At 39.8% G+C, this 24,151-nt stretch overlaps 1 protein-coding gene across 1 annotated transcript in view; it reads left to right on the forward strand.

The window, feature by feature from the left end:
- The window catches only part of dnah1 (dynein axonemal heavy chain 1), a 223,664-nt gene that overhangs the window by 145,498 nt on the left and 54,015 nt on the right, over positions 1–24,151 (forward strand). Inside the window, exons 48-55 of the mRNA XM_033036813.1 lie at positions 4,248–4,444; positions 7,518–7,653; positions 8,863–9,071; positions 11,246–11,417; positions 11,511–11,702; positions 19,347–19,457; positions 21,034–21,219; positions 22,238–22,429. Of these exons, the coding sequence (XP_032892704.1) occupies positions 4,248–4,444; positions 7,518–7,653; positions 8,863–9,071; positions 11,246–11,417; positions 11,511–11,702; positions 19,347–19,457; positions 21,034–21,219; positions 22,238–22,429 (1,395 nt within the window). The remainder of the gene's footprint in view (positions 1–4,247; positions 4,445–7,517; positions 7,654–8,862; positions 9,072–11,245; positions 11,418–11,510; positions 11,703–19,346; positions 19,458–21,033; positions 21,220–22,237; positions 22,430–24,151) is intronic.

The raw sequence follows: 24,151 nt of genomic DNA on the forward strand, positions 1-24,151 counted from the left end.
AAATAGTGGATGCATTAGTAATAATCTTTCAAAACTCTTTAGATTCTGGAGTAGTTCCTGAGGATTGGCGGGTAGCAAACGTAACCCCACTTTTTAAGAAGGGAGGGAGAGAGAAAACAGGGAATTACAGACCAGTTAGTCTAACATCGGTAGTGGGGAAACTGCTAGAGTCAGTTATTAAAGATGGGATAGCAGCACATTTGGAAAGTGGTGAAATCATTGGACAAAGTCAGCATGGATTTACAAAAGGTAAATCATGTCTGACGAATCTTATAGAATTTTTCGAGGATGTAACTAGTAGCGTGGATAGGGGAGAACCAGTGGATGTGGTGTATCTGGACTTCCAGAAGGCTTTTGACAAGGTCCCACATAAGAGATTAGTATACAAACTTAAAGCACACGGCATTGGGGGTTCAGTATTGATGTGGATAGAGAACTGGCTAGCAAACAGGAAGCAAAGAGTAGGAGTAAATGGGTCCTTTTCACAATGGCAGGCAGTGACTAGTGGGGTACCGCAAGGCTCAGTGCTGGGACCCCAGCTATTTACAATATAATGATCTGGATGAGGGAATTGAAGGCAATATCTCCAAGTTTGCGGATGACACTAAGCTGGGGGGCAGTGTTAGCTGTGAGGAGGATGCTAGGAGACTGCAAGGTGACTTGGATAGGCTGGGTGAGTGGGCAAATGTTTGGCAGATGCAGTATAATGTGGATAAATGTGAGGTTATCCATTTTGGTGGCAAAAACAGGAAAGCAGACTATTATCTAAATGGTGGCCGACTAGGAAAAGGGGCGATGCAGCGAGACCTGGGTGTCATGGTACACCAGTCATTGAAAGTAGGCATGCAGGTGCAGCAGGCAGTGAAGAAAGCGAATGGTATGTTAGCTTTCATAGCAAAAGGATTTGAGTATAGGAGCAGGGAGGTTCTACTGCAGTTGTACAGGGTCTTGGTGAGACCACACCTGGAGTATTGCGTACAGTTTTGGTCTCCAAATCTGAGGAAGGACATTATTGCCATAGAGGGAGTGCAGAGAAGGTTCACCAGACTGATTACTGGGATGTCAGGACTGTCTTATGAAGAAAGACTGGATAGACTTGGTTTATACTCTCTAGAATTTAGGAGATTTAAGAGGGAGTTAGATGTGGCCCTTATGGCTAAGGGGATCAGAGGGTATGGAGAGAAGGCAGGTACGGGATACTGAGTTGGATGATCAGCCATGATCATATTGAATGGCGGTGCAGGCTCGAAGGGCCGAATGGCCTACTCCTGCACCTAATTTCTATGTTTCTATGTAATGCTATTTTAAAGCCAAAAAGACATGAAAATAAATGTCAAGGCCAAAGTGATGTAGATAGATAACAACTAGGCCATCTACATGAATTATGGAAATTGCCCACTGTTGTCAGTAATCTTTACAGCACTTTCCTATCAATATAACCTTTTGTTTAAGAAAGAACTGCAGATGCTGGAAAAATCGAAGGTAGACAAAAATGCTGGAGAAACTCAGCGGGTGAGGCAGCGTCAATGGAGCAAAGGAATAGGTGACGTTTTTGGTCGAGACCCTACTTCAGACTGACGTGGGGGTGCGGGAGGAGGGGGCGGGAAGAAGAAAGGAAGATGCGGAGTAGGCTGTGGGAGAGCAGGGGAGGGGAAGGAAGGAGAAAGCAAGGACTACCTGAAATTGGAGAAGTCAATGTTCATACCGCTGGGGTGTAAACTACCCAAGTGAAATATGAGGTGCTGCTCCTCCAATTTGCGGTGGGACGCACTCTGGCCATCGAGGAGGCCCAGTACAGAAAGGTCGGATTCGGAATGGGAGGGGGAGTTGAAGTGCTGGGAAGATGTGGCGAAAATGTCGGAGGATTATCTGTTGTATGTGACGGCTGGTAGGGTGGAAGGTGAGGACAAGGGGGGATTCTGTCCTTGTTATGATTGGGAGGATGGGGAATGAGAGCGATGCTACGGGATATAGAGGAGGCCCTGGTGAGAGCCTCATCTACAGTCGAAGAGGGGAACCCCTGTTCCCTAAAGAATGAGGACATCTCCGATGCCCTGCTTTGGAACACCTCATCCTGGGTGCAGACAGAGGAATTGGGAGTAGGGGATAGAGTCCTTAAAGGAAGCAGGGTGGGAAGAAGAGTAGTCCAGATAGCCATGGGAGTCAGTGGGTTTGTAGTAGATGTAACCTTTTAGATTTTTTGAATTGATTGGCCCATTCTGTCAGTTTCCCAATAATCTAACAGATTAATCGTAATTTCTATTGAGGATTACGGTAACCGCCAACTAATAAGCATGGTTCCAGGGTCCAATCCCAATTTGTACAAAATCAAGATGGGGCAATAAAAGTCCTACATTATTAGACGATGAAAGAGAAACATCATCCATTTTGTTCTGATTGCTTTCTAATCAGTAAAGGCCCTGTCCCACTTTCCCGAGTTACTCACAAACTCTCCCGAGTTTTCCCCTTGATTCGAACTCTGAGAATTACGATAATAGCCGTTCGTAGGTACTCGGGGCTATTTTTTAAACTCGTGGACATTTTTCAACATGTTGAAAAAACATCCCGACTTACCTGATACCCCGAGTTCCTACGGCTGGCATTACGAGCCGCTACGAAACATCTACGGACTCCTACGGGCTCCTACGAGCTCGCTACCGACATTACCCGACATTCCCCGAGTTCGAATCAAGGGGAAAACTCGGGAGAGTTCGTGAGTAACTCGGGAAAGTGGGACAGGGCCTTCATTTTACTGTATTAAAGCTGTCAGTGGACAACATGAATGAAGTTAGGACTTAACTTTTTACAAATAAATTGTCTTGTCATCTCTCACAGGCCAGACTTAAATGCAATTTAACTGCCTGAGGATCTGATCTAAAGAGAGCAAAATAATCAACTCTTTATATAATACTTATACTTAATCTAGTATGCGAGTGTTGATTGCTAAGCATGCAACTGTCAATACCAAATACCAGCACATGCATTTCCAAGTAGAAATTAGTAACCATAAAAATTGATAGATTTAGCCAAAAAGAATTGCGAGGTTCAATTAGTACATACCAGGAACAGTCTCTCTCGAATGAATGGAACACTTGTAGCACAGAACATCTATCCTGAAGATAGATACAAAATGCTGGAGTAACTCAGCAGGACAGGCAGCATCTCTGGATAGAAGGAATGGGTGACGTTTCCGGTCGAGACCCTTCTTCAGACCTGAAGAATCTTGATACTTCTCTCAAACCTGTTCTGGGGTATTACTGAAATGTTGCACTTCCAAACTACATGCCACCTGACCTGAGTCACCTGGATTTGTGGGATTGGATTATTGCTGTGATCCCAAGCTTTGCTGCATTCTACTGCAATGTAGTTTATAGCTATTGGTTGCAGCCTTTCTTGTTTGTTGTCCAAACCAATATCCAAAAGATCTCTGGTCCTTGCAATCCATCCAGTCCCTTTGAAGTAAAATCATCAACTATATTTTAGAGACTAGGTGGTATCGTTGCCTCCCCCTTTAGTTGACGGGTGGTCAGATATAATAGTCTTGCTTAGCTTTTACGGGTAATCTTTCAACCGGGTCCTCAAATGAAATTCCCAGAAGAATATGAGTTGTTAGACTCATCAGTTCAATGCCACGACATTGTGTGGACCAACTGTAGACACAGTCATTGAGTGCTTCTTCCTAGCTTGCAAAATAAAGGAGGAATACAGCATGGATCGTTAGTATTTGAGTACTTCTATGCATTTCAAGGGAATACTATTGTAGCCATACCTACCACTGATGTTTGCAAAGCCATTCTGCTGGAATCAGCACTTCTCTGTTATTTCTGAAATGATTGAACACAGAATCTTAACTGTTAGGTTTACATAGTACATTACACTGTGATATCACTGTATCAATCAGAACAATATCAGTGGCAGTTCCGAAGCTGACTATAAAGTTACATTTTAGACAAATGAGTGCACCCGCAATGTGTCTCTTATGTTAAAAAAAAAGGAATAATCCTAGTCAATACCATATAACCATATAACAATTACAGCACGGAAACAGGCCATCTCGGCCCTTCTAGTCCGTGCCGAACACTTACTCTCACCTAGTCCCATCTACCTGCACTCAGACCATAACCCTCCATTCCTTTCCCGTCCATATACCTATCCAATTTATTTTTAAATGATAAAATCGAACCTGCCTCTACCACTTCCACTGGAAGCTCATTCCACACAGCATAATTCCTCTTTATTCTTTGCAGATGGTGAGCGTGATTGAAGAATACATGGATGATTTCAATCAGACTAGCACAAACAAGTTGAAGCTTATTCTTTTCATGGATGCCATCCAACACATCTGTAGAATCAGCAGGATTTTACGGCAGCCAATGGGCAATGCCCTCTTATTGGGAGTTGGAGGCAGTGGACGACAGTCTCTTACCAAATTGGCTGCCCATATGTAAGTGGGAGCATGTTACATCTGTCAGATTTGTCTCTTCCCTGAACAAATGTGCAATGAAGATAAAATGTAATTGAGTGCTTGAGACCTGTTTGGATTGTTTATCTTAATTTGGCTTAATTAAGAAAGTAAGGTCAGGGCCAACTGTGAGCGGTGCAAGAGGGGAGGTGAATACTGAGGTCAAAGTGTTGTGTATGAATGCACGAAGTATAAGAAATAAAGTGAACGAGCTTGAGGCTCAGTTAGAAATTGGCAAGTATGATGTTGTGGGAATTACAGAGACATGACTGCAAGAGGCCCAGGGCTGGGAACTGAATATTCAAGGATATACCTCTCATCGAAAAGACAGACAGGTGGGGTAGCTCTGTGGTGAGGAAAGAAATTCAGTCCCTTGCATGGGGTGACATTGAAACAGGAGATGTGGAGTCAGTATGGATAGAACTAAGGAATTGTAAGGGTAAAAAGACCCAAATAGGACTTATCTACAGGCTCCCAAAAAGTTGCCTGATTATAGGGTGCAAGTTGAATCAGGAGTTAAAATTGGCATGTAGTAAAGGTAATGCTACGGTTGTTATGGGAGATTTCAACATGCAGGCAGGCTGGGAAAATCAGGTTGGTACTGGACCCAAGGAAAGGGAGTTTGTGGAGTGCCTCTGTGATGGATTCTTAGAGCAGCTTGCATTGGAGCCTACCAGGGAGAAGACAATTCTGGATTTATGTTATGTAATGAACCGGATTTGATAAACTTGAAGTTAAGAAGCCATTAGGAAGTGACCATAATATGGTCAGGTTTAATCTACAATTGGGGAGGGAGAAGGGAAAATCGGAGGTGTCAGTGTTACAGTTGAATAAAGGGGACTATGGAGCCATAAGGGAGGAGCTGCCAAAGGAGCTGGCAGGAATATCTGGGCATAATCCGGGAGACGCAGGATCATTTCATAAATGGCTCGAAGGGCCGAATGGCCTCCTCCTGCACCTATTTTTTATGTTTCTAAGTGGACTGGAAAGATACCCTAGCAGGGATGACAGTGGAACAAAAATGGCAGGTATTTCTGGGAATAATACAGAAGGTGCAGGATCAGTTCATTCCAAAGAGGAAGAAAGATTATAAGGGGAGTAAGGGGCGACTGTGGCTGACAAGGGACGTCAGGGACAGTATAAAAATAAAAGAGAAGTACAACATAGCAAAGATGAGCGGGAAGCAAAAGGATTGGATAATATTTGAAGAGCAACAGAAGATAACTAAAAAGGCAGTACGGGAAGAAAAGATGCTGTACGAAGGTAAGCTAGCCAAGAATATAAAGGAGGATAGTAAAAGCTTCTTTAGGCATGTGAAAAGGATAAAAATAGTTAAGACCAAAGTTGGGCCCTTGAAGACTGAAAAAGGTGAATTTATTATGGGGAACAAGGAAATGACAGATGAGTTGACTGGAGCACCGGAAGTTGGTCGCGGCCGAAGTCCGCCGACAGGAGGAATCGAGTAGGTGTGCCAAGGCTGTGTCGCAAGCTAAACAAGGCCAGTGGATGAGATGGGAGGGTGTGGAAAAGAGGAAGTCCAGCTGGAAGGACATGTGGGAGATGGAGGCGAGCAGGGTAAGTTTCCTCATTCGGGCAACCTATGATGTCCTTCCTAGCCCAGAAAATCTCAACCAATGGCTGGGCGAAGATCCATCATGCCCCCTGTGTTCAACACCAGCCACACTTAGGCCCATCCTCACTGGGTGTAAAGTAAGCATCTCCTAAGGACGGTACACCTGGAGACATAATCAAGTGCTCAAATGCCTGGCAGCGACTCTGGAAAGCAGGAGAACAACCAACAATGCTCTGCAGCCCAGATAAGCCAATTGCCTTTGTTCGGGAGGGGGAACAAAGGCAATGGAAAATTCCACCAAGGACCAGGTTTGGACAGCTGGAGCGCAGCCCGGGATTGGCAGTTGCTGGTGGATGTGGACCAACGGCTTACAGTTCCATCAGAGATAGCCATCACCAACCTGAGGCCTGATCTTGTCCTCTGATCGAACTCTCAGCGCATGGTGTATTTTGTGGAGCTCACGGTCCCTTGGGAGGATGCTGTGCAGGAAGCCTTCTAAAGAAAGAAACTGTGATATACAGAGCTTGCAGCAGGAGGCAGAACAGAAGGGCTTGAGAGCTAAGATCTGCCCGGTAGAAGTTGGATGTCGAGGATTCGTGGCAACATCAACCGTAAGACTGATGAAGGACCTGGGGATCAGCGGACAAGCCCTACGCCAGGCCATCAAAGAAACATCACGGGTGGCAGAGCGGAGTAGCCAGTGGCTCTGGCTGAAGAGGAAAGACCCCATTTGGTCTCCCAAATAACCGACTAGACAGATGCAGAGGGGGGTGGTTCTGGGATGCCAGAATGCACCACTGAGCCTACTGGAGAGGTCGTGGGTTCACTCAGCCAAACGTCGATGAAAGTAGGTGCCCACTTGATAACCCCAATGACGTGTCTGCCTAGCCTATCTCGACATCGGAGGAGCATAAGTGAGTGCATAAGGCTCCCATCACAATCAGGAGCAAGTTGACATTTGGCACTTTGGATTTTTAACATCTTGTCCTATTTGGAAACATATGTGTATTTGGAACATATGCCTCTATAGGATTACCCCTCAACCTCCTGTGCTTCAAGGAATAATTTTTTTGCCTGCCCAACCTTTCCTCAAGGTCCTCAAGTCCTGGAAACATTTTCGTAAATCTTCTCTGCACTCTTGGACACCTCTGTCATGAGAAAAATGTTCTTACTATCTGCTTCATCTGTGCCTCTCATAATTTTGTAAATTTCTGTCATTTCTCCTCTTAACATTCTCTGCTGTAAGGAAAGCAACCCCAGCCTTTCCTGTCTTCCCTCACAACCAAAACGTTCTATTCCAAGAAATATCCAGGTGAATCTCTGATGCTTGTTTAACTAAGCAGTTGATGCTGCATGTATCCTTTATTCAAATCAATATAAAAGGTTTTATTAAAATTACAGAAGTATCGGTACTCCAACATGAGAAGCTAAAGAATAATTTTTTGTCATTTGTTCATTTTAAATTACCTGATATTTCACCAGGGCTGAATATGATTGTTTTCAAATTGAACTTTCCAAAAATTATGGGCGATCAGAATGGAGAGAAGATATCAAACGAATCTTGATGAAAGCAGGAATACAATACCAACATATTGCCTTCCTTTTTGTAGACACACAGGTATGTTTCTTCTGAACTAAAAATGTTTAATAAATACATTATTAACTAATAGTCCCAGATAAACATCAAAAAGGAAGGGGAAAGGTCTGACAATTTGATAGACTGAACCTGGGTAAATGTCAAGGATACATTAGGAGAGCAATGATTATGACTTAATGCGATTTGGCACACATGGTAAATCAGTGGTTAAAGATCTCAGATCAGGTACATCCCGATATAATATGGCAAATACAGATCAGAAACATCCCGATATAATATGGCAAATGCAGATCAGAAATGACAAGAGTCAGATCAATGAGAAACCTCTGTTTTACTAGAAGGTTTATTTTTCCTTTCATTTGAAAAGAGCAGTGTTTTTTTTGTGATGGTACTGTACTGGCACCTCTAAAAAGTTTAAAAAGCTCGATTTTTAGTATTACAATATTAATTAAATTAGGTGGTTGTCCTTAAGCAGCTTAAGCAACTAATAGGGTGACATACGCCATTGACACCAACAGCAAGAAACAATATGGGTACCGACACTTCTATTCACAATAAAAGCACCGGTGAGGAGTATTTCCCTGTGGGCCTTTACATATCTATAACTAGTATTTGTGGAACATGGAAAACATGAAGGGGAAAAATATCATATTTTTAAATGACTTTTTTATGCCTTTTGCTCTTTTACTTTCTGCTCTTTTTCTGATTGATAATGAAAATCAAAATTTAAAAATTAGGTTCTGCATTTGTTCATTGAGAGATATATAGCTTAAAAATATAATGGAATGGAATTATCTCTATGTATTAAGTTGCGACCTGCATATTATCTACCAATATGAAAGTAATTTTCTAAATATTTCTTGTATTTTTCCTATTTAAATGCAGCTGTTATTCCAATGCAAACATTGCAGCTGTAGTTATAGGTTTGTATTCATAACCACTTTCATCTACAGTTTCATACCTTGGTGGTCTAGACGTTAACATTAGCTAGAAATGTGGATAATATTTAACTAGTTATGGTGTTTGTGTAAACGTTTCAAGAGGAAACTTGTTCAAGATTTTTAAAAAAACAAAAATTAATATTGACACATCAAAAGATTATGTTATTTTATTGATTTATTATTATTTACTGCCTTTGTGATAGCTTGGAATGGACCACAATATAAACAAATTATTACAAATGATTGACTGGCACCTTAATCCAAACTTTTATAATACTTATTTTCATAGATCAAGGAAGAATCGTTTTTAGAGGATGTCAACAATATCTTGAACTCAGGAGATGTTCCAAATATATACAACTTTGATGAGCAGGAGGTAATCTTCACTGCAATGAAGCCAGTTGTTCAGGATCTCGGACAACAACCAACTAAAGCCAACATGATGGCTATATACACAAAGCGAGTACGCAATAATATTCATACTGTGCTGTGTATGAGGTAAGTTTTCCTGGTTATACCTCCAAAGCAGGATTATTTCCATATGCATGTTGAGAAATGTACATGTCCAGTGGTGACAGCATCATTTATCTTGATTCCATCACTTGCAAGCTTCTACTCTCTTTTGGATGCAAGTGGAAGAGAACAGAAGCTCTCTCTCAGGGAAATTGAGTAGGTTTTATTCAACACCCAGCAATTACAGTAAACCCTCGTGATAATGGACCATAATAGGAGTATGGTGTCCATTATTGCCGATTGTCCGCTATAACTGAGTGTGATATATGGCATTACATGTGTAGAGGCACAACAATAACATTGAGGCTGAGCAAGAACCGCACTGACAGGAGTGCCTTTTTTCAGCTGAAACATTTAACTAAAGCCTTACCTGCCCTGAGCTACAAAGCTCCACGGTCTCAATACTGTAATACAGGTGGCAGCGGCAGGCACTGCCTGGAAGCGGCTGTGTGGGACAGTAGTGGTGTCGGCAGCCTGTCCTTGAAGTGTGGTTGAGGAGGCAGCCAGCCGCCCGGCCTGGTGGTGATGGTCGATAGCCTGGCCTGGAAGGGGCTGAGGAAGCGGTGTGGGCCGGGGAATACATTGGCAACTGGCTTGGAAGCAGCTGGGGAGGCGGTGTGGCTGTTAGGGGTGTCCCATTAAAAGGAGGCTCTGACTCATGTTTGTCAGTACCAGAATTAGAATGATTATTGAAATATGTTACCTGGGGAACCCCTGAATTCGGATCACTTCTCACACATTTTCAAAAACCTGGTCATTTCAGTAATTCTGGTATCAATCCTCTTGTGAAAAGAACTTTGCTGAAAACTACCATAGACACAAAATGCTGGAGTAACTTGATGGGTCAGGCAGCATCTCTGGAGAAAATGGATATAACATTTTGGGTCAGGGCCCTTATTCAGATATTCCAGGGAACCTGGTTTCTTTCTCTCTACCCTTAGCTGAGATTTCATTTTTTGCCCCTTTATTTTTTCCCACTTGTCTCAATTATCTAGTAGGAAAATTGTGACTTTAGGTGGCGATGATGTCAGGCAGAATGTACATTCACCTCCAATTAAGTCCTTTGCTAAGTGTACAAATGCAAGCATGTGAGACACCAGAAGCCCAGACAAGGCATGGGTAGCAAGGGTTTTCCAGTGCCTGGAATTTTTTATGAATATTCTTGAAGCCCAGAGATTATTCTGTCACATACTACAATCGTTGAAGGGGTGATGCTTATAAAGCAGTGAAAATCAACATAACTGCGGATATTGGAAATCTGAATTAAAACAGAAAATGCAGGTGATAGACAGCATCTGCTATGGGATAAACACCTGATTTAAGGCAGAGAATATTACTTTCACTAATTAGTAAATATAGCACAATTGCAAGTAAACTAAATTATTCCAGAGAGTTGCCTCAAGATATATGTCAGGGATCATAGCCTCCAATTTGTACATACACAACTCCATTGGCTTGATGCATATTCATATCCATCCTGTTGTTGATGCATATGCAAACCATAACATCATGTGAACTCATGCAGTTCCCTGACCCGAGGTGCACATGCGCCAAGTGAACCTTACAGCCGGAAAAGTTTTAAGTTTGATGCATTTATGCAAGGCTGAGATTAGATGAATGGGCACCGTGACAAAATTCATGGAGACCTTGAGATTTTGAAAAAACACTGGAGGCACCAGATCACACCCACAGAGTTCTTAGATACACAGATCATGTTTCTTAAGAAAGAGCTGCCACGCTGCTCAAGAAGACTGACTGCATGGTTTCAGCATTACTGGTGTACTATTACCTTTTTTCACCCATTAAAGAATGTCCGCAGATTAGAAATTACTTTCCGCCTAGTGAATTTTACATAAATGAACCACTGTAAAAAAGACTGGACACCTGGCATTTGAGGCTATCAGTTTTGGACACTTAAATTGAAATATTTCCAATTTAAATCAACCTGTTGTTGAGTTTTAACACTCCAATTTATGACAGTCTTGGTTTGTGAGCTAACCTTTAACACCAGCATGGTAAATAACTTGTCAACATGACTTGTGAACTGAATGGGCAATCAGTGCTTTGTAAAACTTAGGAATATATATTCTGCATGGTCTTTTAAGCTATCTTTTGTGTTAGTAATTTTAATAAACATTTGCTGTGTTTCTTTCCTCCAGTCCAATTGGGGAAGTGTTCAGAGCCCGATTGCGCCAGTTCCCCTCTCTTGTAACATGCAGTACCATTGATTGGTTTAGTGAATGGCCAACTGAAGCTCTCCAGTCTGTTGCTAATGCCTTACTAGAGGAAATTCCAGAACTTGAGGCAGGTCCAGCCATCATGAGGGCACTGGTGAGGAGTCAAATGTTACAATCTTCATATCCACTGTATAACCTCCAGTCTTTCCATATGGAAAATCGATTTTTCTTTATTGCTTCTCCCTAGGTTGAGATGTGTGTCTCAATTCACCAAACAGTCGCAATAAAGTCCTTGCAGTATAGGCGTGAGCTTTCCAGATACAACTACATCACACCTAAGAGCTACCTGGATTTGCTCAACCTCTTCTCTGTACTAATCGCTATAAAGATACAAACACTGACAACAGATAAAATCAGGATGAAGCAGGGCCTAGATAAGGTAAAGTACTCAATGCTGTGTATGTTGTTGTGTCAAACTAAAGATCCGATATTAAGATTTTTAGGTCCCGTAGAATTTTCTTCATGAAGAGCAGGTAGATTCTAGGTTTTATTATTGACATGTGCTGAGCTAGAATATAGCCAGATGATTACTGGGAGTGCTTACATGGCAGGGACTCCAAGAAAAATGTGGCACAGTGATTGCTGAAAACCTGTTGTTGACGGACAGATCCATGGCTAAAGAACTAAAGGTACATGTTTCCTCTCTTCTTCCACCACATAGTTTGCCCGTCTTCTGAGTTATTGCCTTGCGATCGAGACATTTTATACAATAGTATGCAAGGTCTCAGACACAGCTGTGGCGTCGAGAAACTTCTCTTTTGTGTTCCCAGATTATGTAAAGTTTCAATTTCCATCCTGCTTGAGGCATGTTCTATTCACATATTGAGGCGAGCCCATATGTAATACATGTGTTGCCAAGCTTGGAAGTTTGAAGAAGAGAGCTACAGTGATTAGGATTATATCATTACACATTACACATAAGAACTTTGTGGGTGGCACAGTGGCGCAGCGGTAGAGTTGCTGCCTTACAGCACCAGAGACCCAGGTTCGATCCTGAGCATGGGAGCTGGCTGAACAGAGTTTGTATGTTCTTCCTGTGACCATGTGGGTTTTCTTCAGGTGCTCCAGTTTCCTCCCACACTCAAAATATGTACAGATTTGCAGGTTATTTGGCTTTGGTGAAATTGTAAAAAATTGTCCCTCATGTGTAGGATAGTATTAGTGTATGGAGTAATCGCTGGATGGCGCGGATTCGGTGGACTGAAGGACCTGTTTCCATGCTGTATCTTTAAAGTAAAGTCTAAAGTCTAAAACTATGTTTCAGTCCAACAAGACTGCTAGGAGATTATAACATTTTAGTCACGTGATTCTATGAGATAGATATAGCATTTGACTTATTTGTGAGTATTCTTTGAGGATATAACCACCTGCTTGATAATATTTAATTTATGGATACAGTATATTTGGATTTACAAAAAGCATAAAGTGTTATGCATACATGTTGAAGGTTTATGGCATTGAATGTAACATCTTAGCATGGATCGAGGATTGCCGAACTGACAGAAAACAAAATTATTTCAGGGGCTTCAGCTGTTTACAGTTCATGTTAATAACTTAGATGAAACTAATTAAGAAAATCGATGAAAGCATGGCTTATTAGGACTTCAGAAAGGCTCTTGACAAGGTCCCCCATAGCAAGCTGGTCCAGAAGGTTGAGGCACAAGGAATATGAGATGTTGGCAACATGCATCTAAAACTGGCTTTGTGATTGGAGCAAAGGAAGTGGTAGATAGATAGTTCAGCTGACTGAGGTTTGGAACAAGTGATGTTCTACAGGGAACGACCTGGGGACCTTTGTTGTTTACAATATTATATATTATATATATATATTATATATATATCTATCTATATCTATCTATATCTATCTATATCTATCTATATCTATCTATATCTATATCTATATCTATATCTATATCTATATCTATATCTATATATATATATATATATATATATCTATCTTGGATAACAATATAGGTAGCCCAATTAATACTTTCATAGATGGTACAACATGGTGGGGTCATAGATAGCGAAGAACATGTCTGAGGACACAATGGGGCATAGAACAGCTGGAAAATTGAACGGATTAAGTCAGAATTTAATCCAGACAAGTATGAGGTATGCACTTTGAGAAACTCCCTTATCATATATAGGGTAAATGGCAGGAGTGTTGATGTACAAAGGAGACTTTGGGTACAAGTCCACGCTCGCTGAGAGTGATGGCACAGGCAAATAAGGCAGTGAAGAATATATTTAGTATGCTTGCCTCTGTGGGCGGGGTTATAGAGTATAAGAGTTTACAAACATTGGTTATAATGCATGGAGTACAGTGTATAGTTCTGGTCACCTTGTTATAGGAAGGATGTGGTAGAAACAGAGAGTGCAGAAGAAATTCATCAGCATGTTGCCTGGAATCGAGAGATGTGGTTTATAAGGAGAGACCAAGAGGTCACCTTAAAGATTTATAAAATAGTGAGGGGCATAGACAGAATAGATGTCCAGAGTATTTTTCCGAGAGCAGGGGAATTTCGAATTAGAAGGCACAGGATTAAGGTAAGAAGGGAGAAATTCAAAGGAGATCTGAAGGGTGAGCATTTTACATGGGGTGCTGGTTATCTGGAACAAGAATGTGGTAGAGGCCAATCTTTAAAAGGCATTTGGACAGGTACTTGCATAAGAAAGGTGTAAGGAGATACGTGCCTAATGCAGGCAAATGGGATTAGATGGACATCATAGACGAGGTTTGCTGAAAAGGGTAATTTCTTTGCTGCAATATTCTGTGATACTATGAAGGGATCTGATGTAAATGTCAACGATACAAAGGGAGGTGGGAAAGTAAATTGTGAGGAGACACAGAATCTGGAACAAGGGATATAGAAGGTTAAGTGAGTGGGTAAAAATGTGGCAGTTTAGTATGTTGTAAGTGTAGGTTCACCACTTTAGTAGTAAGAATAGAAAAACAGATTTTCATTTAAATGAGACAAAAATATCAATACCAGAAAGATCTGGATGCGCTTATACAAGAAACACAAAATCAGCATACAAATACAACAGGTAATTATGACATATGAAATAATTGTCTTTACTGCAATGGGATGGGACACAAGTGAGATGACACCGGGAACATTGCATGTGGTTTTGGTCTCTTTATTTAAGAATGTTTGCCTTAGAGCCACCTAACTAGATTGATCCTGCGATAACGTGGTATTTTAGAGTAAAGATTGAGCAAAATATGTCTATAACCTCTCCGGAGTTCAGAGGAATGAGGGATAATCTCATTTGGGCATAAGATTCAGGTAGCATGCAATGCTTTTTTTGTACAAAATACTGCATATATAGTATTGAGTATGCTTGTATCTTGACAATGTCAAAAAGAAAACATCCATGTCTCCTTTGTGCTCAGGAGACATAAATATAAGGCTCAAACCACCAGATTTTCTATGGGCTTGACTGGGAAGCTGTGGAAGGATTTTATATCCTGGTGCTGGAACCTGGAATAAGGAGAGAGAGTCTCAATATAACAATTGATCACAACTGTAATGAGGGACAATTTCATTTCAAGGAGGGTTGTGATCGGAGGTCTCACCTTCTGTAGTTGGAACATCAGAGGTGCGAATGAGCCAATTAAGAGGGGTGAAATTCTGGCACAATTAAAATCATTAAATATGGATATTGCTTTCCTACAAGAGACATCTGAAACAACAAACTCAGATCAGATTAAGGGCAAATTGGATAGGTCAAACCTATTACTCCTCATTCACCTCCAAAGCAAGAGGCACGGCTATTATAATTCGGAAGGGTATACCTTTTAAATTAAAGAAATCTATATCTGATAAAGAGGGAAGATATGTTATAGTCACGGGAGAAATTTACAATACACCATTAACTATGATAAATATTTACGCGCCTAATTTTGATAACCCACAATTTTTTAGGAAAATAATAGATTTAATCGCAGAGCATAATTATCAAAATATAATAATGGGGGGAGATTTTAACTGTGTTATAGATCCATACTTAGATAAATCAATAAAGCTAGGGAAGCGTCTTGTTAAAACTAAGACCTGTGAATTTTTAAATACATATAAAAAATAATAACATAGCTGATATTTGGAGAATAGCAAATCCAAGCGGTAGGGAATACTCATTTTATTCATCAGTTCACAAAACTTATTCGCGAATTGACTATTTTTTATTGCACACAAAATTAATCCCGTATACGAATAAACCATCATATCATAATAGTATTATTTCTGATCATTCACCATTGACTTTTATACTTAAAATTGAGGGAATGCCGAGTATAAAACCTTTTTGGAGATTCAATGTACATATATTAAATAACCCGTAGGGTTATGAGTATATAAAAGAACAAATAAAACTTTTTTTCAAAGTAAATGACACGCCGGGTATTTCTGCACCGCTATTATGGGAAACCTTCAAGGCATATATTTGCGGCATCATAATTTCTTACCAAAGTTTTCAAAATAAGGAAAATAAAAGAGAACTTCAGCGGATAGAACAGAAAATAAAACCACTAGAACTGGACAATGCAACTGACCCAACCATAAATAAACATAATAAGATAACTTTATTGAAATATAAAGTTAATAGAATACTATCGGCTAGAGTAATAAGATTATTCCAAATTTCAAAACAAGCACACTTTGAATTTGGGGATAAGCCACATAAACTACTTGCGAGGCAACTGAAGCAACGAGAAAAGGAAAAAACTATTACTAAAATTAAATCGGATAAGGGTGAGTTTTTAACACTGCCTAAGGATATTAATAAGAGGTTTGCCCAATTTTATCACAATTTATATACATCTAAAATAAATACAGATGTAAGTAAAATTACAAATTTTTTAGATAATTGCAAGCTCCCAAAATTGGATAGTTTAGAACAAGAGCAATTAGGAGCACGGATTACTAGTGAAGAAATAAAACAAATAATAAACTCACTGAAAAATGGGAAGACCCCAGGACCAGACAGTTTTAGTAATGAATTTTATAAAAGATTTCAGGAGTCAATTATACCAAGATTATTCAATTTATAGACGCAGGCTTATACCGAAAATAAACTACCAGAAACCCTAGCAGAAGCAACAATAACACTTATACCAAAAAAAGATAAAGATTTAGATGAACCGGGTTCTTATAGAGCTATTTCACTACTAAATACGGATCAGAAAATTTTAGCAAAGATTCTAGCTAGAAGGCTAAATAATTATATTAACAATTTAATAAATACGGATCAAACGGGATTTATACCCAAAAGACAATCATTTAATAATTTGAGAAGGCTTTTCAATATAATGTACTTTCATAATGAGGACAATGAAGATATTTCAGTTGTCACGCTGGATGCAGAGAAGGCATATGATCAAGTAGAATGGCAGTATTTATACAAGGTACTCCAAAAATTCAATATGGGAGAGAATTTTATTAGATGGGTTAAACTACTTTACGATAGACCTACGGCAAGAATATTAACTAACAATACGCTATCTCCAAAATTTTACTTATCAAGGGGTAATAGGCAAGGGTGTGCCTTATCACCATTGCTATTTGCCCTTATGATAGAACCGTTGGCCGAAAGGATTAGAAATCACCCGAATATTCACGGATATAACACTAAGGATTCAAAGAATAAAATTTCACTATATGCTGATGATATTCTTTTATATATTACTAATACACAAACGAGTATACCCACCTTATTAACACTAATTGAGGAATTCGGCTCTTTTTCAGGATATAGAATAAATTGGAATAAAAGCGAAATTATGTCTTTAAAACCACAGGATTCGAGACATTTACTAAAATTCCCCTTCAAAATTGCAACAGAAAAATTCAAGTATCTGGGTATTCAAATTACGAGAAGACACAAATCATTATTTAGTGCCAATTTTATACCACTATTAAATAAACTGAATGATATGATTAAATTTTGGAAAACACTTCCGCTCTCATTAATAGGTAGAATTAACGCTATAAAAATGACTTTCTTACCACAATTAATATATTTGTTTCAAGCGATCCCAATATATATTCTAAAATATTTTTTCAAAAAACTAGATTACACTATCACTAATTTTATATGGGATTACAGAACACATAGAATTCAACGAAAGCATTTGTGCAAATCTAAAGAAGTTGGGGGTTTATCATTACCTAACTATGTATTACTACTGGGCAGTGCATATTAAGAACATAATGTACTGGCTGGATAGTTCCACTCAGCAGTTGGAGTGGATAAGAATGGAGAAAGAGGAGTGCTATCCGCACGATATAGGAACGATCCTGATCTCACCGATAAAATTGAATAGTATAATATATAAGAAGAACCCAATTATTCACAATATAATAAGAATTTGGAAACAAATAAAAGTATCCTTGAAATTAAATAATTTATCAGTACTAACCCCACTATTGAACAACCCCGCATTCAAACCTTCTCTCATCGACAACACATATCAACAATGGGATAGACTGGGGATTAGGAAAGTTGGGGATATGTATGAATTGGGTAAACTGTTATCATTTCAACAATTTAAATTTAAATTTAAATTGAAGGATAATCAATATTTTAAATATATACAGGTATGTGACTTTATGAAGAAATATACACTTAGATTTCAAACTATATTTTTAGACCCTTTAGAAGAAGCAATGAATATTAAGGCTGATTCACAAAAATTAATATCATACTTTTATAATAATATATTATATAGAGAATCACCCTCAACAGAAGCACTAAGGGAAGATTGGGAACATGAGCTAATGATAAAGATCTCGAAGGATAGATGGGAAAAGTATTTGATGAATACACATAACTGTTCTATTAATACAAGACATAATTTAATTCAATTCAAATTATTACATAGACTATATTATTCAAAAACGAGGTTGAATAAATTTTATCCAAACGTCTCTCCCAGATGCGATAAATGTTTGTTTCAAAACGCTAATATAACACATTCATTTGTAGGATGTACAAAGTTGAATAAATTTTGGAGTGATATATTTGATATATTTACAAAGCTCTTCAAGTCAAGAATAGAACCCAAAATGGAATGGATTATATTTGGAATAATAGGAGAAGATACCAATTTAAATAAAGACCAAAATGTTTTTTTTAATTATGGGTTAATAATTGGAAAGAAATTGATACTTAAATTTTGGAAAAATACAGCCATACCAACTGTTAAAATCTGGATTTGGAATATGATGGACATAGCACGCCTTGAAGAAATGAGACTCCGACTAATAGATAAATATGACCAATTCTTAAGGAGTTGGTCTCCTTCATCGACTTTTTGGAATCATGTGATGCAGCGGTACCATAAGGATTGCTGATTTCAGTTCATGACGTGGATAGATCTACATCTCCGAATATAGATTTGAAAAATTCTCTTTTAAGGGGCCTTCTCTTCTATTTCTACTTTCCACCTTTTCTTTTTTATTTTATTTTTTTATTTTTATTTTTTATATACACACTTCACATTTTTCTACTTTCTACCATCTATTTTTCCACTCTTTCCCCTTTCTATTGTTTTCTTTTTCTTGTCTTGCTTACTTCCTTCTCCTTCTAGAGGTTGTACATAGAATGGATTACGGTATGACATAGTTGGCACCTAAAATTAGGTGCCACTGTATTGTTTTGTATTGTATTAACTTCTAATAAAATAAACAAATTTAAAAAAAAAAATTAAAAAAATTAAAAGGAGGGTTGTGATTCTTTAGAATTGTCTACCCCATAATGCTTAAACCATTGTGTATATAGAAGAAAGAGTGAGGTAGATAGGAGAATTAAGGGTTATGGGATCAATTGAAGCCAAAGATTAGACCAATCATAAATGGCAAATTTATGGCAGACCAATTATTAAATGGCAGATCAGGCTGAAGGGGCCATAATGTCCAATACTCTATTTTCTAAACAACTAAACAGTGATAGTCTGTCAGTGTATGCAATGTAGAATGCCTTGAGTGAAATTTCTCCTGCATTTTATTTTCTGATGTAGTTATTACGCACTGCAGAAGATGTGTTGAAAATGCAGGAAGAGTTGGAATCAATGAGACCCCTTCTGGAGGAGGCAGCACATGATACTGTAACAACCATGGAAAAAATAAAGGTACAGGAAATGTAATGGACAGCTTGACAAAACCTAAAATGAGAGCAGAAAATATTGAAGTACGAAACACTGCAAGTTAGAATACTGCTGGTCTCATCATTCCCAAAAATATTAATAGAGTCATAGTCATACAGCATAGAAACAGGCCCTTTGCCCCAACTCACCCATGCCGACCATAATGCCCCATCCAAATTAGTACAATTTTCCCACATTTGGCCTATATGCCTCAAAACCTTGCCTATTTATATACCTGTCCAAATATCATTTAAAATGTATTAACCCTGCATGTACTTCATCTAGCAGCTTGTCTCATATACCCATCAGCATCTGTGAAAACGTGGCCCCTCTCACCTTAAATCAATGCTCACGTTCTTGATTGCCCTACCCAAGGAAAGAGTATTTCTGCATTTACCCAATCTATTCCCCTCATGATTTCATACACCTCTATAAGATCACCACTCAGGCTCCTGCACTCCAAGGAATAAAGTCCGAACCTTCACAACCTCTCCATATACATCCATATCATAGAAACATAGAAACATAGAAATTAGGTGCAGGAGTAGGCCATTCGGCCCTTCGAGCCTGCACCGCCATTCAATATGATCATGGCTGATCATCCAACTCAGTATCCCGTACCTGCCTTCTCTCCATACCCTCTGATCCCCTTAGCCACAAGGGCCACATCTAACTCCCTCTTAAATATAGCCAATGAACTGGCCTCGACTACCCTCTGTGGCAGGGAGTTCCAGAGATTCACCACTCTCTGTGTGAAAAAAGTTCTTCTCATCTCGGTTTTAAAGGATTTCCCCCTTATCCTTAAGCTGTGACCCCTTGTCCTGGACTTCCCCAACATCGGGAGCAATCTTCCTGCATCTAGCCTGTCCAACCCCTTAAGAATTTTGTAAGTTTCTATAAGATCCCCTCTCAATCTCCTAAATTCTAGAGAGTATAAACCAAGTCTATCCAGTCTTTCTTCATAAGACAGTCCTGACATCCCAGGAATCAGTCTGGTGAACCTTCTCTGCACTCCCTTGAACCTTCTCTGCACTCCCTTAGGGCAATACTCATTTAGGGCAATAGAGGTAGATTGAGTTTGTGATTAGAGAGACCCCCAATAGCAAACGGGAAATAGAGGAACAGATATGTACAGAGATAACAGAAAGATGATAAAGAAAGACAGAAAGAGTTGTCTTAGGTGACTTCAACTTCCCCAATATTGACTGGGACTTGCTTAGTGCCAAAGGCCTAGATAGGGATCTATCCCAGGCTATTGAGAGAGGCAAGAGAGGAGATTGCAGCAGCCTCGATGAAGTTCTTTGCTTCCTCCCGAGACACAAGCGACGTTCCAGAGGACTGGAGAGTAGCTAATGTTGTAACTTTTATGTTGATTAATTTATTTTTCACATTACATAATATGGTACAGAACAGAAGTATAATTAGATTTATTACATACATTTCACAGTTCCATTTTCACAAATGTTATGATTTCTTGAGAGATAAGTCCTTGACTTGCTAATGTTAAGGACTTGCAGAAGTTTATTTACATGTTGTTCCTAATAGGTTATCTATATTTCAGGCCGATACTACCATTGCAGAGGAGACCCGCAAGGCTGTCAGTGAAGAGGAAGCAAAGGCCTCAGAAAAGGCAAATGTAGCCCTGGCAATTGCTGAAGATGCTCAAAAAGATTTAGATGAGGCATTGCCTGCTCTGGATGCAGCTTTAGCCAGCCTGAAATCCTTGAACAAAAATGATGTAACTGAGGTAAATCCTTGACTTATCTTTCATTTATTTCTAATTATTTGCATAGTTTGCAAGGATCACAAATCTGGTCACATGAACAAAGTTGATTTTCAATAATGTAGACACTAGGAACTGATGATCCTGGTTTTTTTTTAAAAAGACACAGAGTGCTGGCGTAACTCAATGGGTCAGGCAGCATCTCTGGAGAACATGGATAGGCGACATCTCCAGAAGTTGCAAGGAAAAGTACCTCAGGAGGGGGTGGTTTGTGTGGAAATGAATGAGTTGCACAAGGAACGGTTTATGCTGAAAGCAGAAAGGGCTGAGAATGAGACAATGTGACTGGTGATGGGATCACGTTGAAGGTGCCAGAAATGTTGGTGGATGATGTATTGGAATTCCAGAGGAATTCTATGCTTGTTCTGTCTGGGGGGGGGGGGGGGGGGGGGAATCCGAGGTGTCCACTTTCTTTAATAAACATGGATTCCCCCCTCTATCGTAGAGCAATTGTAAAACCTTATATATATTCAGATACATTTATGTTAGGGGAAAACACATATAATTTTGATTTGTAATGCTGTTGAGCATCCAGAAAATAGAATTAGATGGAGCATAGTTCTCTATAAAGTTTATTCTCTGTGACATGATTAGGCTTACTTATTTGCCCCACCTGGACTTGCATCTATTTCTCCCCTTACCCTTCCTCTTCCCTTTCCATCTACATTCATTCCTCTAGTTTCACAATTCGCAACTCTTCAATCCTGTTGTCTCACACTTTCGGTCCTTATATCTCTGGCCTTTGACCAACCATCTGCCTATCAAATAACCCACCACACCTGTTTTGCCTATTACCTGCGAGGCTTTGTCCTGTACCACCTCTCTTCCGGCTTTCTTTTCACCTCCTTTACAACCAGTCTGAAGTAGGGTCCCAACCCGACACATCACCTATCCATGTTCTGAGATGCTGCCTGATCCGCTGAGCTACTCCAGCACTGTGTCTTCTCCAGTGAAAATAATGTTATTTGTATTCTGCATGTAGGTACGAGGCATGCAACGACCTCCCCTCGGCGTGAAGTTGGTGATGGAAACAGTGTGTATTATGAAGGGAATTAAACCAAAGAAAATAGCAGGAGAAAGGCCTGGAAGTAAAATTGATGATTATTGGGAACCAGGAAAAGGACTATTACAGGATCCAACAAAATTCCTAGACAGCTTATTCAAATATGACAAGGTATTTTGTTTTGCCTAATACTTGATAGTTAATTTTATTTGCCTTTCCTACGTTTGGCTTACCATCAATTAGAAAACAGTTGAACTAGAAATGTTCCTTAAAATTCATGCATAGAAATGGCAAGTAAGTAAGTAAGTTTATTGGCCAAGTATTCACATACAAGGAATTTGCCTTGGTGCTCCGCCCGCAAGTAACAACATGACATATAGTGACAGTTACGAATGACTCAGAAAACACTAAACATTAATAATAATAAAACATTAATGATAATACACCATTGATCAAGCATGTGAACCAACAAAATACCAGATCAAAGGGAGGCTACAGATTTTTGGCTGTTGAGTAGAGCAACTACTTGTGGATAAAACTTTTTATGTCTGGCTGTGGCAGCTTTGACATCCAAGCACATCTCTCTCATTGTCACAGGCACCTAATTTGCTACTGAAAAAATGCATACATATTTTAAATGTTTTCTGATTACTCTGTTATCAAACCAATGCTTTATTGCTGTATAATTAATCTCTTTGACAATGGAGACCAACTCTTTGCTCCAGGCACCTATATATTGCCTGGTACTGAGACATGCACTTCATGTGATTAGACTTCCGGTAGCAGCAAGCTCCAGGTAGGACAGAGACTGGTAATCTAGTATGCCTATTCGCTGTTGGCATAGAAAAGTAGGAGGTGGACAGCAATAGAGCTGCCAACATAAAAAGAGTGATTAAAATATATTGTGGATATGTGAAACACATTGTCTGGCCTGACGGGGAGCTTATAAGATATTTCAAGAAGTATAGGCCAGTCGTTCTGCAACTTTTCATAGGACTTTCAGTGAAGCCTGGAATCTATTCTTGCAAATTGGGAAATTAAGAGCAAATCCAACCCACCAGAAACACCAATGGTGAAACGATTGATGGGTACAGATTTCAACTTCTGTAGCAGTACAGGGTAGAGGCCACAAGAATCTATACTTGGAAGCACAGTTTGCTCCCAACTATTTGCAGACAGCCAAGCACTGATTCCTGCTGACTGGTTGAAGACAGTTGCTAGCTGATGAACAGTTGGAACCATGGATCTGCAATCAAAATTGATGTGGTCTGGCCTTCATCAGATTGGGTAACACACAAATGGCTCAGTGAAGTCCGCTCTTTATTTAATAACTAGACTAAGTGGGACCCGTTGGGTCCCATGTTCACACGGGAGGGCTAGTCCCCCAGCGCAATATTCCACCTCTCCACCAATTCCAATATTGGTGGCCAGTGGTGGGGGGGGGGCTTTCTGGAGCGCTAGTATGGGTGTTGTGGACCAAAGGGACTGGTTTGCAGAGGACTAGTATAGACATTGTGGGCCGAATGGATTCATGGGCTGGCAGCTCAGTCACTCAGGCCTGGTGGGCTGGCAGCTCAGTCACTCAGGCCTGGTGGGCTGGCAGCTCAGTCACTCAGGGCTGGTGGGCTAGCAGATCAGTCACTCAGGGCTGGTGGGCTGGCAGTTCACACGGCTATTCCTTGAAATTGCGTTTCAGGCAGAGTGCAGGCCACCAAACTCAATTTCACAGCATTTCAGGCAGAATGCAGGTCATCAAACTCAATTTCATGGCATTTCAGGCAGAGTGCAGGCCTCCAAACACATTTCACAACATTTCAGGCAGAGTGCAGGCCACCAAACTCAATTTCACATCATTTCAGGCAGCGTGCAGGCCACCAAACTCAATTTCACATC

Source organism: Amblyraja radiata, chromosome 18 (genome assembly GCF_010909765.2).
Source record: "Amblyraja radiata isolate CabotCenter1 chromosome 18, sAmbRad1.1.pri, whole genome shotgun sequence".
Taxonomy (NCBI): Eukaryota; Metazoa; Chordata; class Chondrichthyes; order Rajiformes; family Rajidae; genus Amblyraja; species Amblyraja radiata.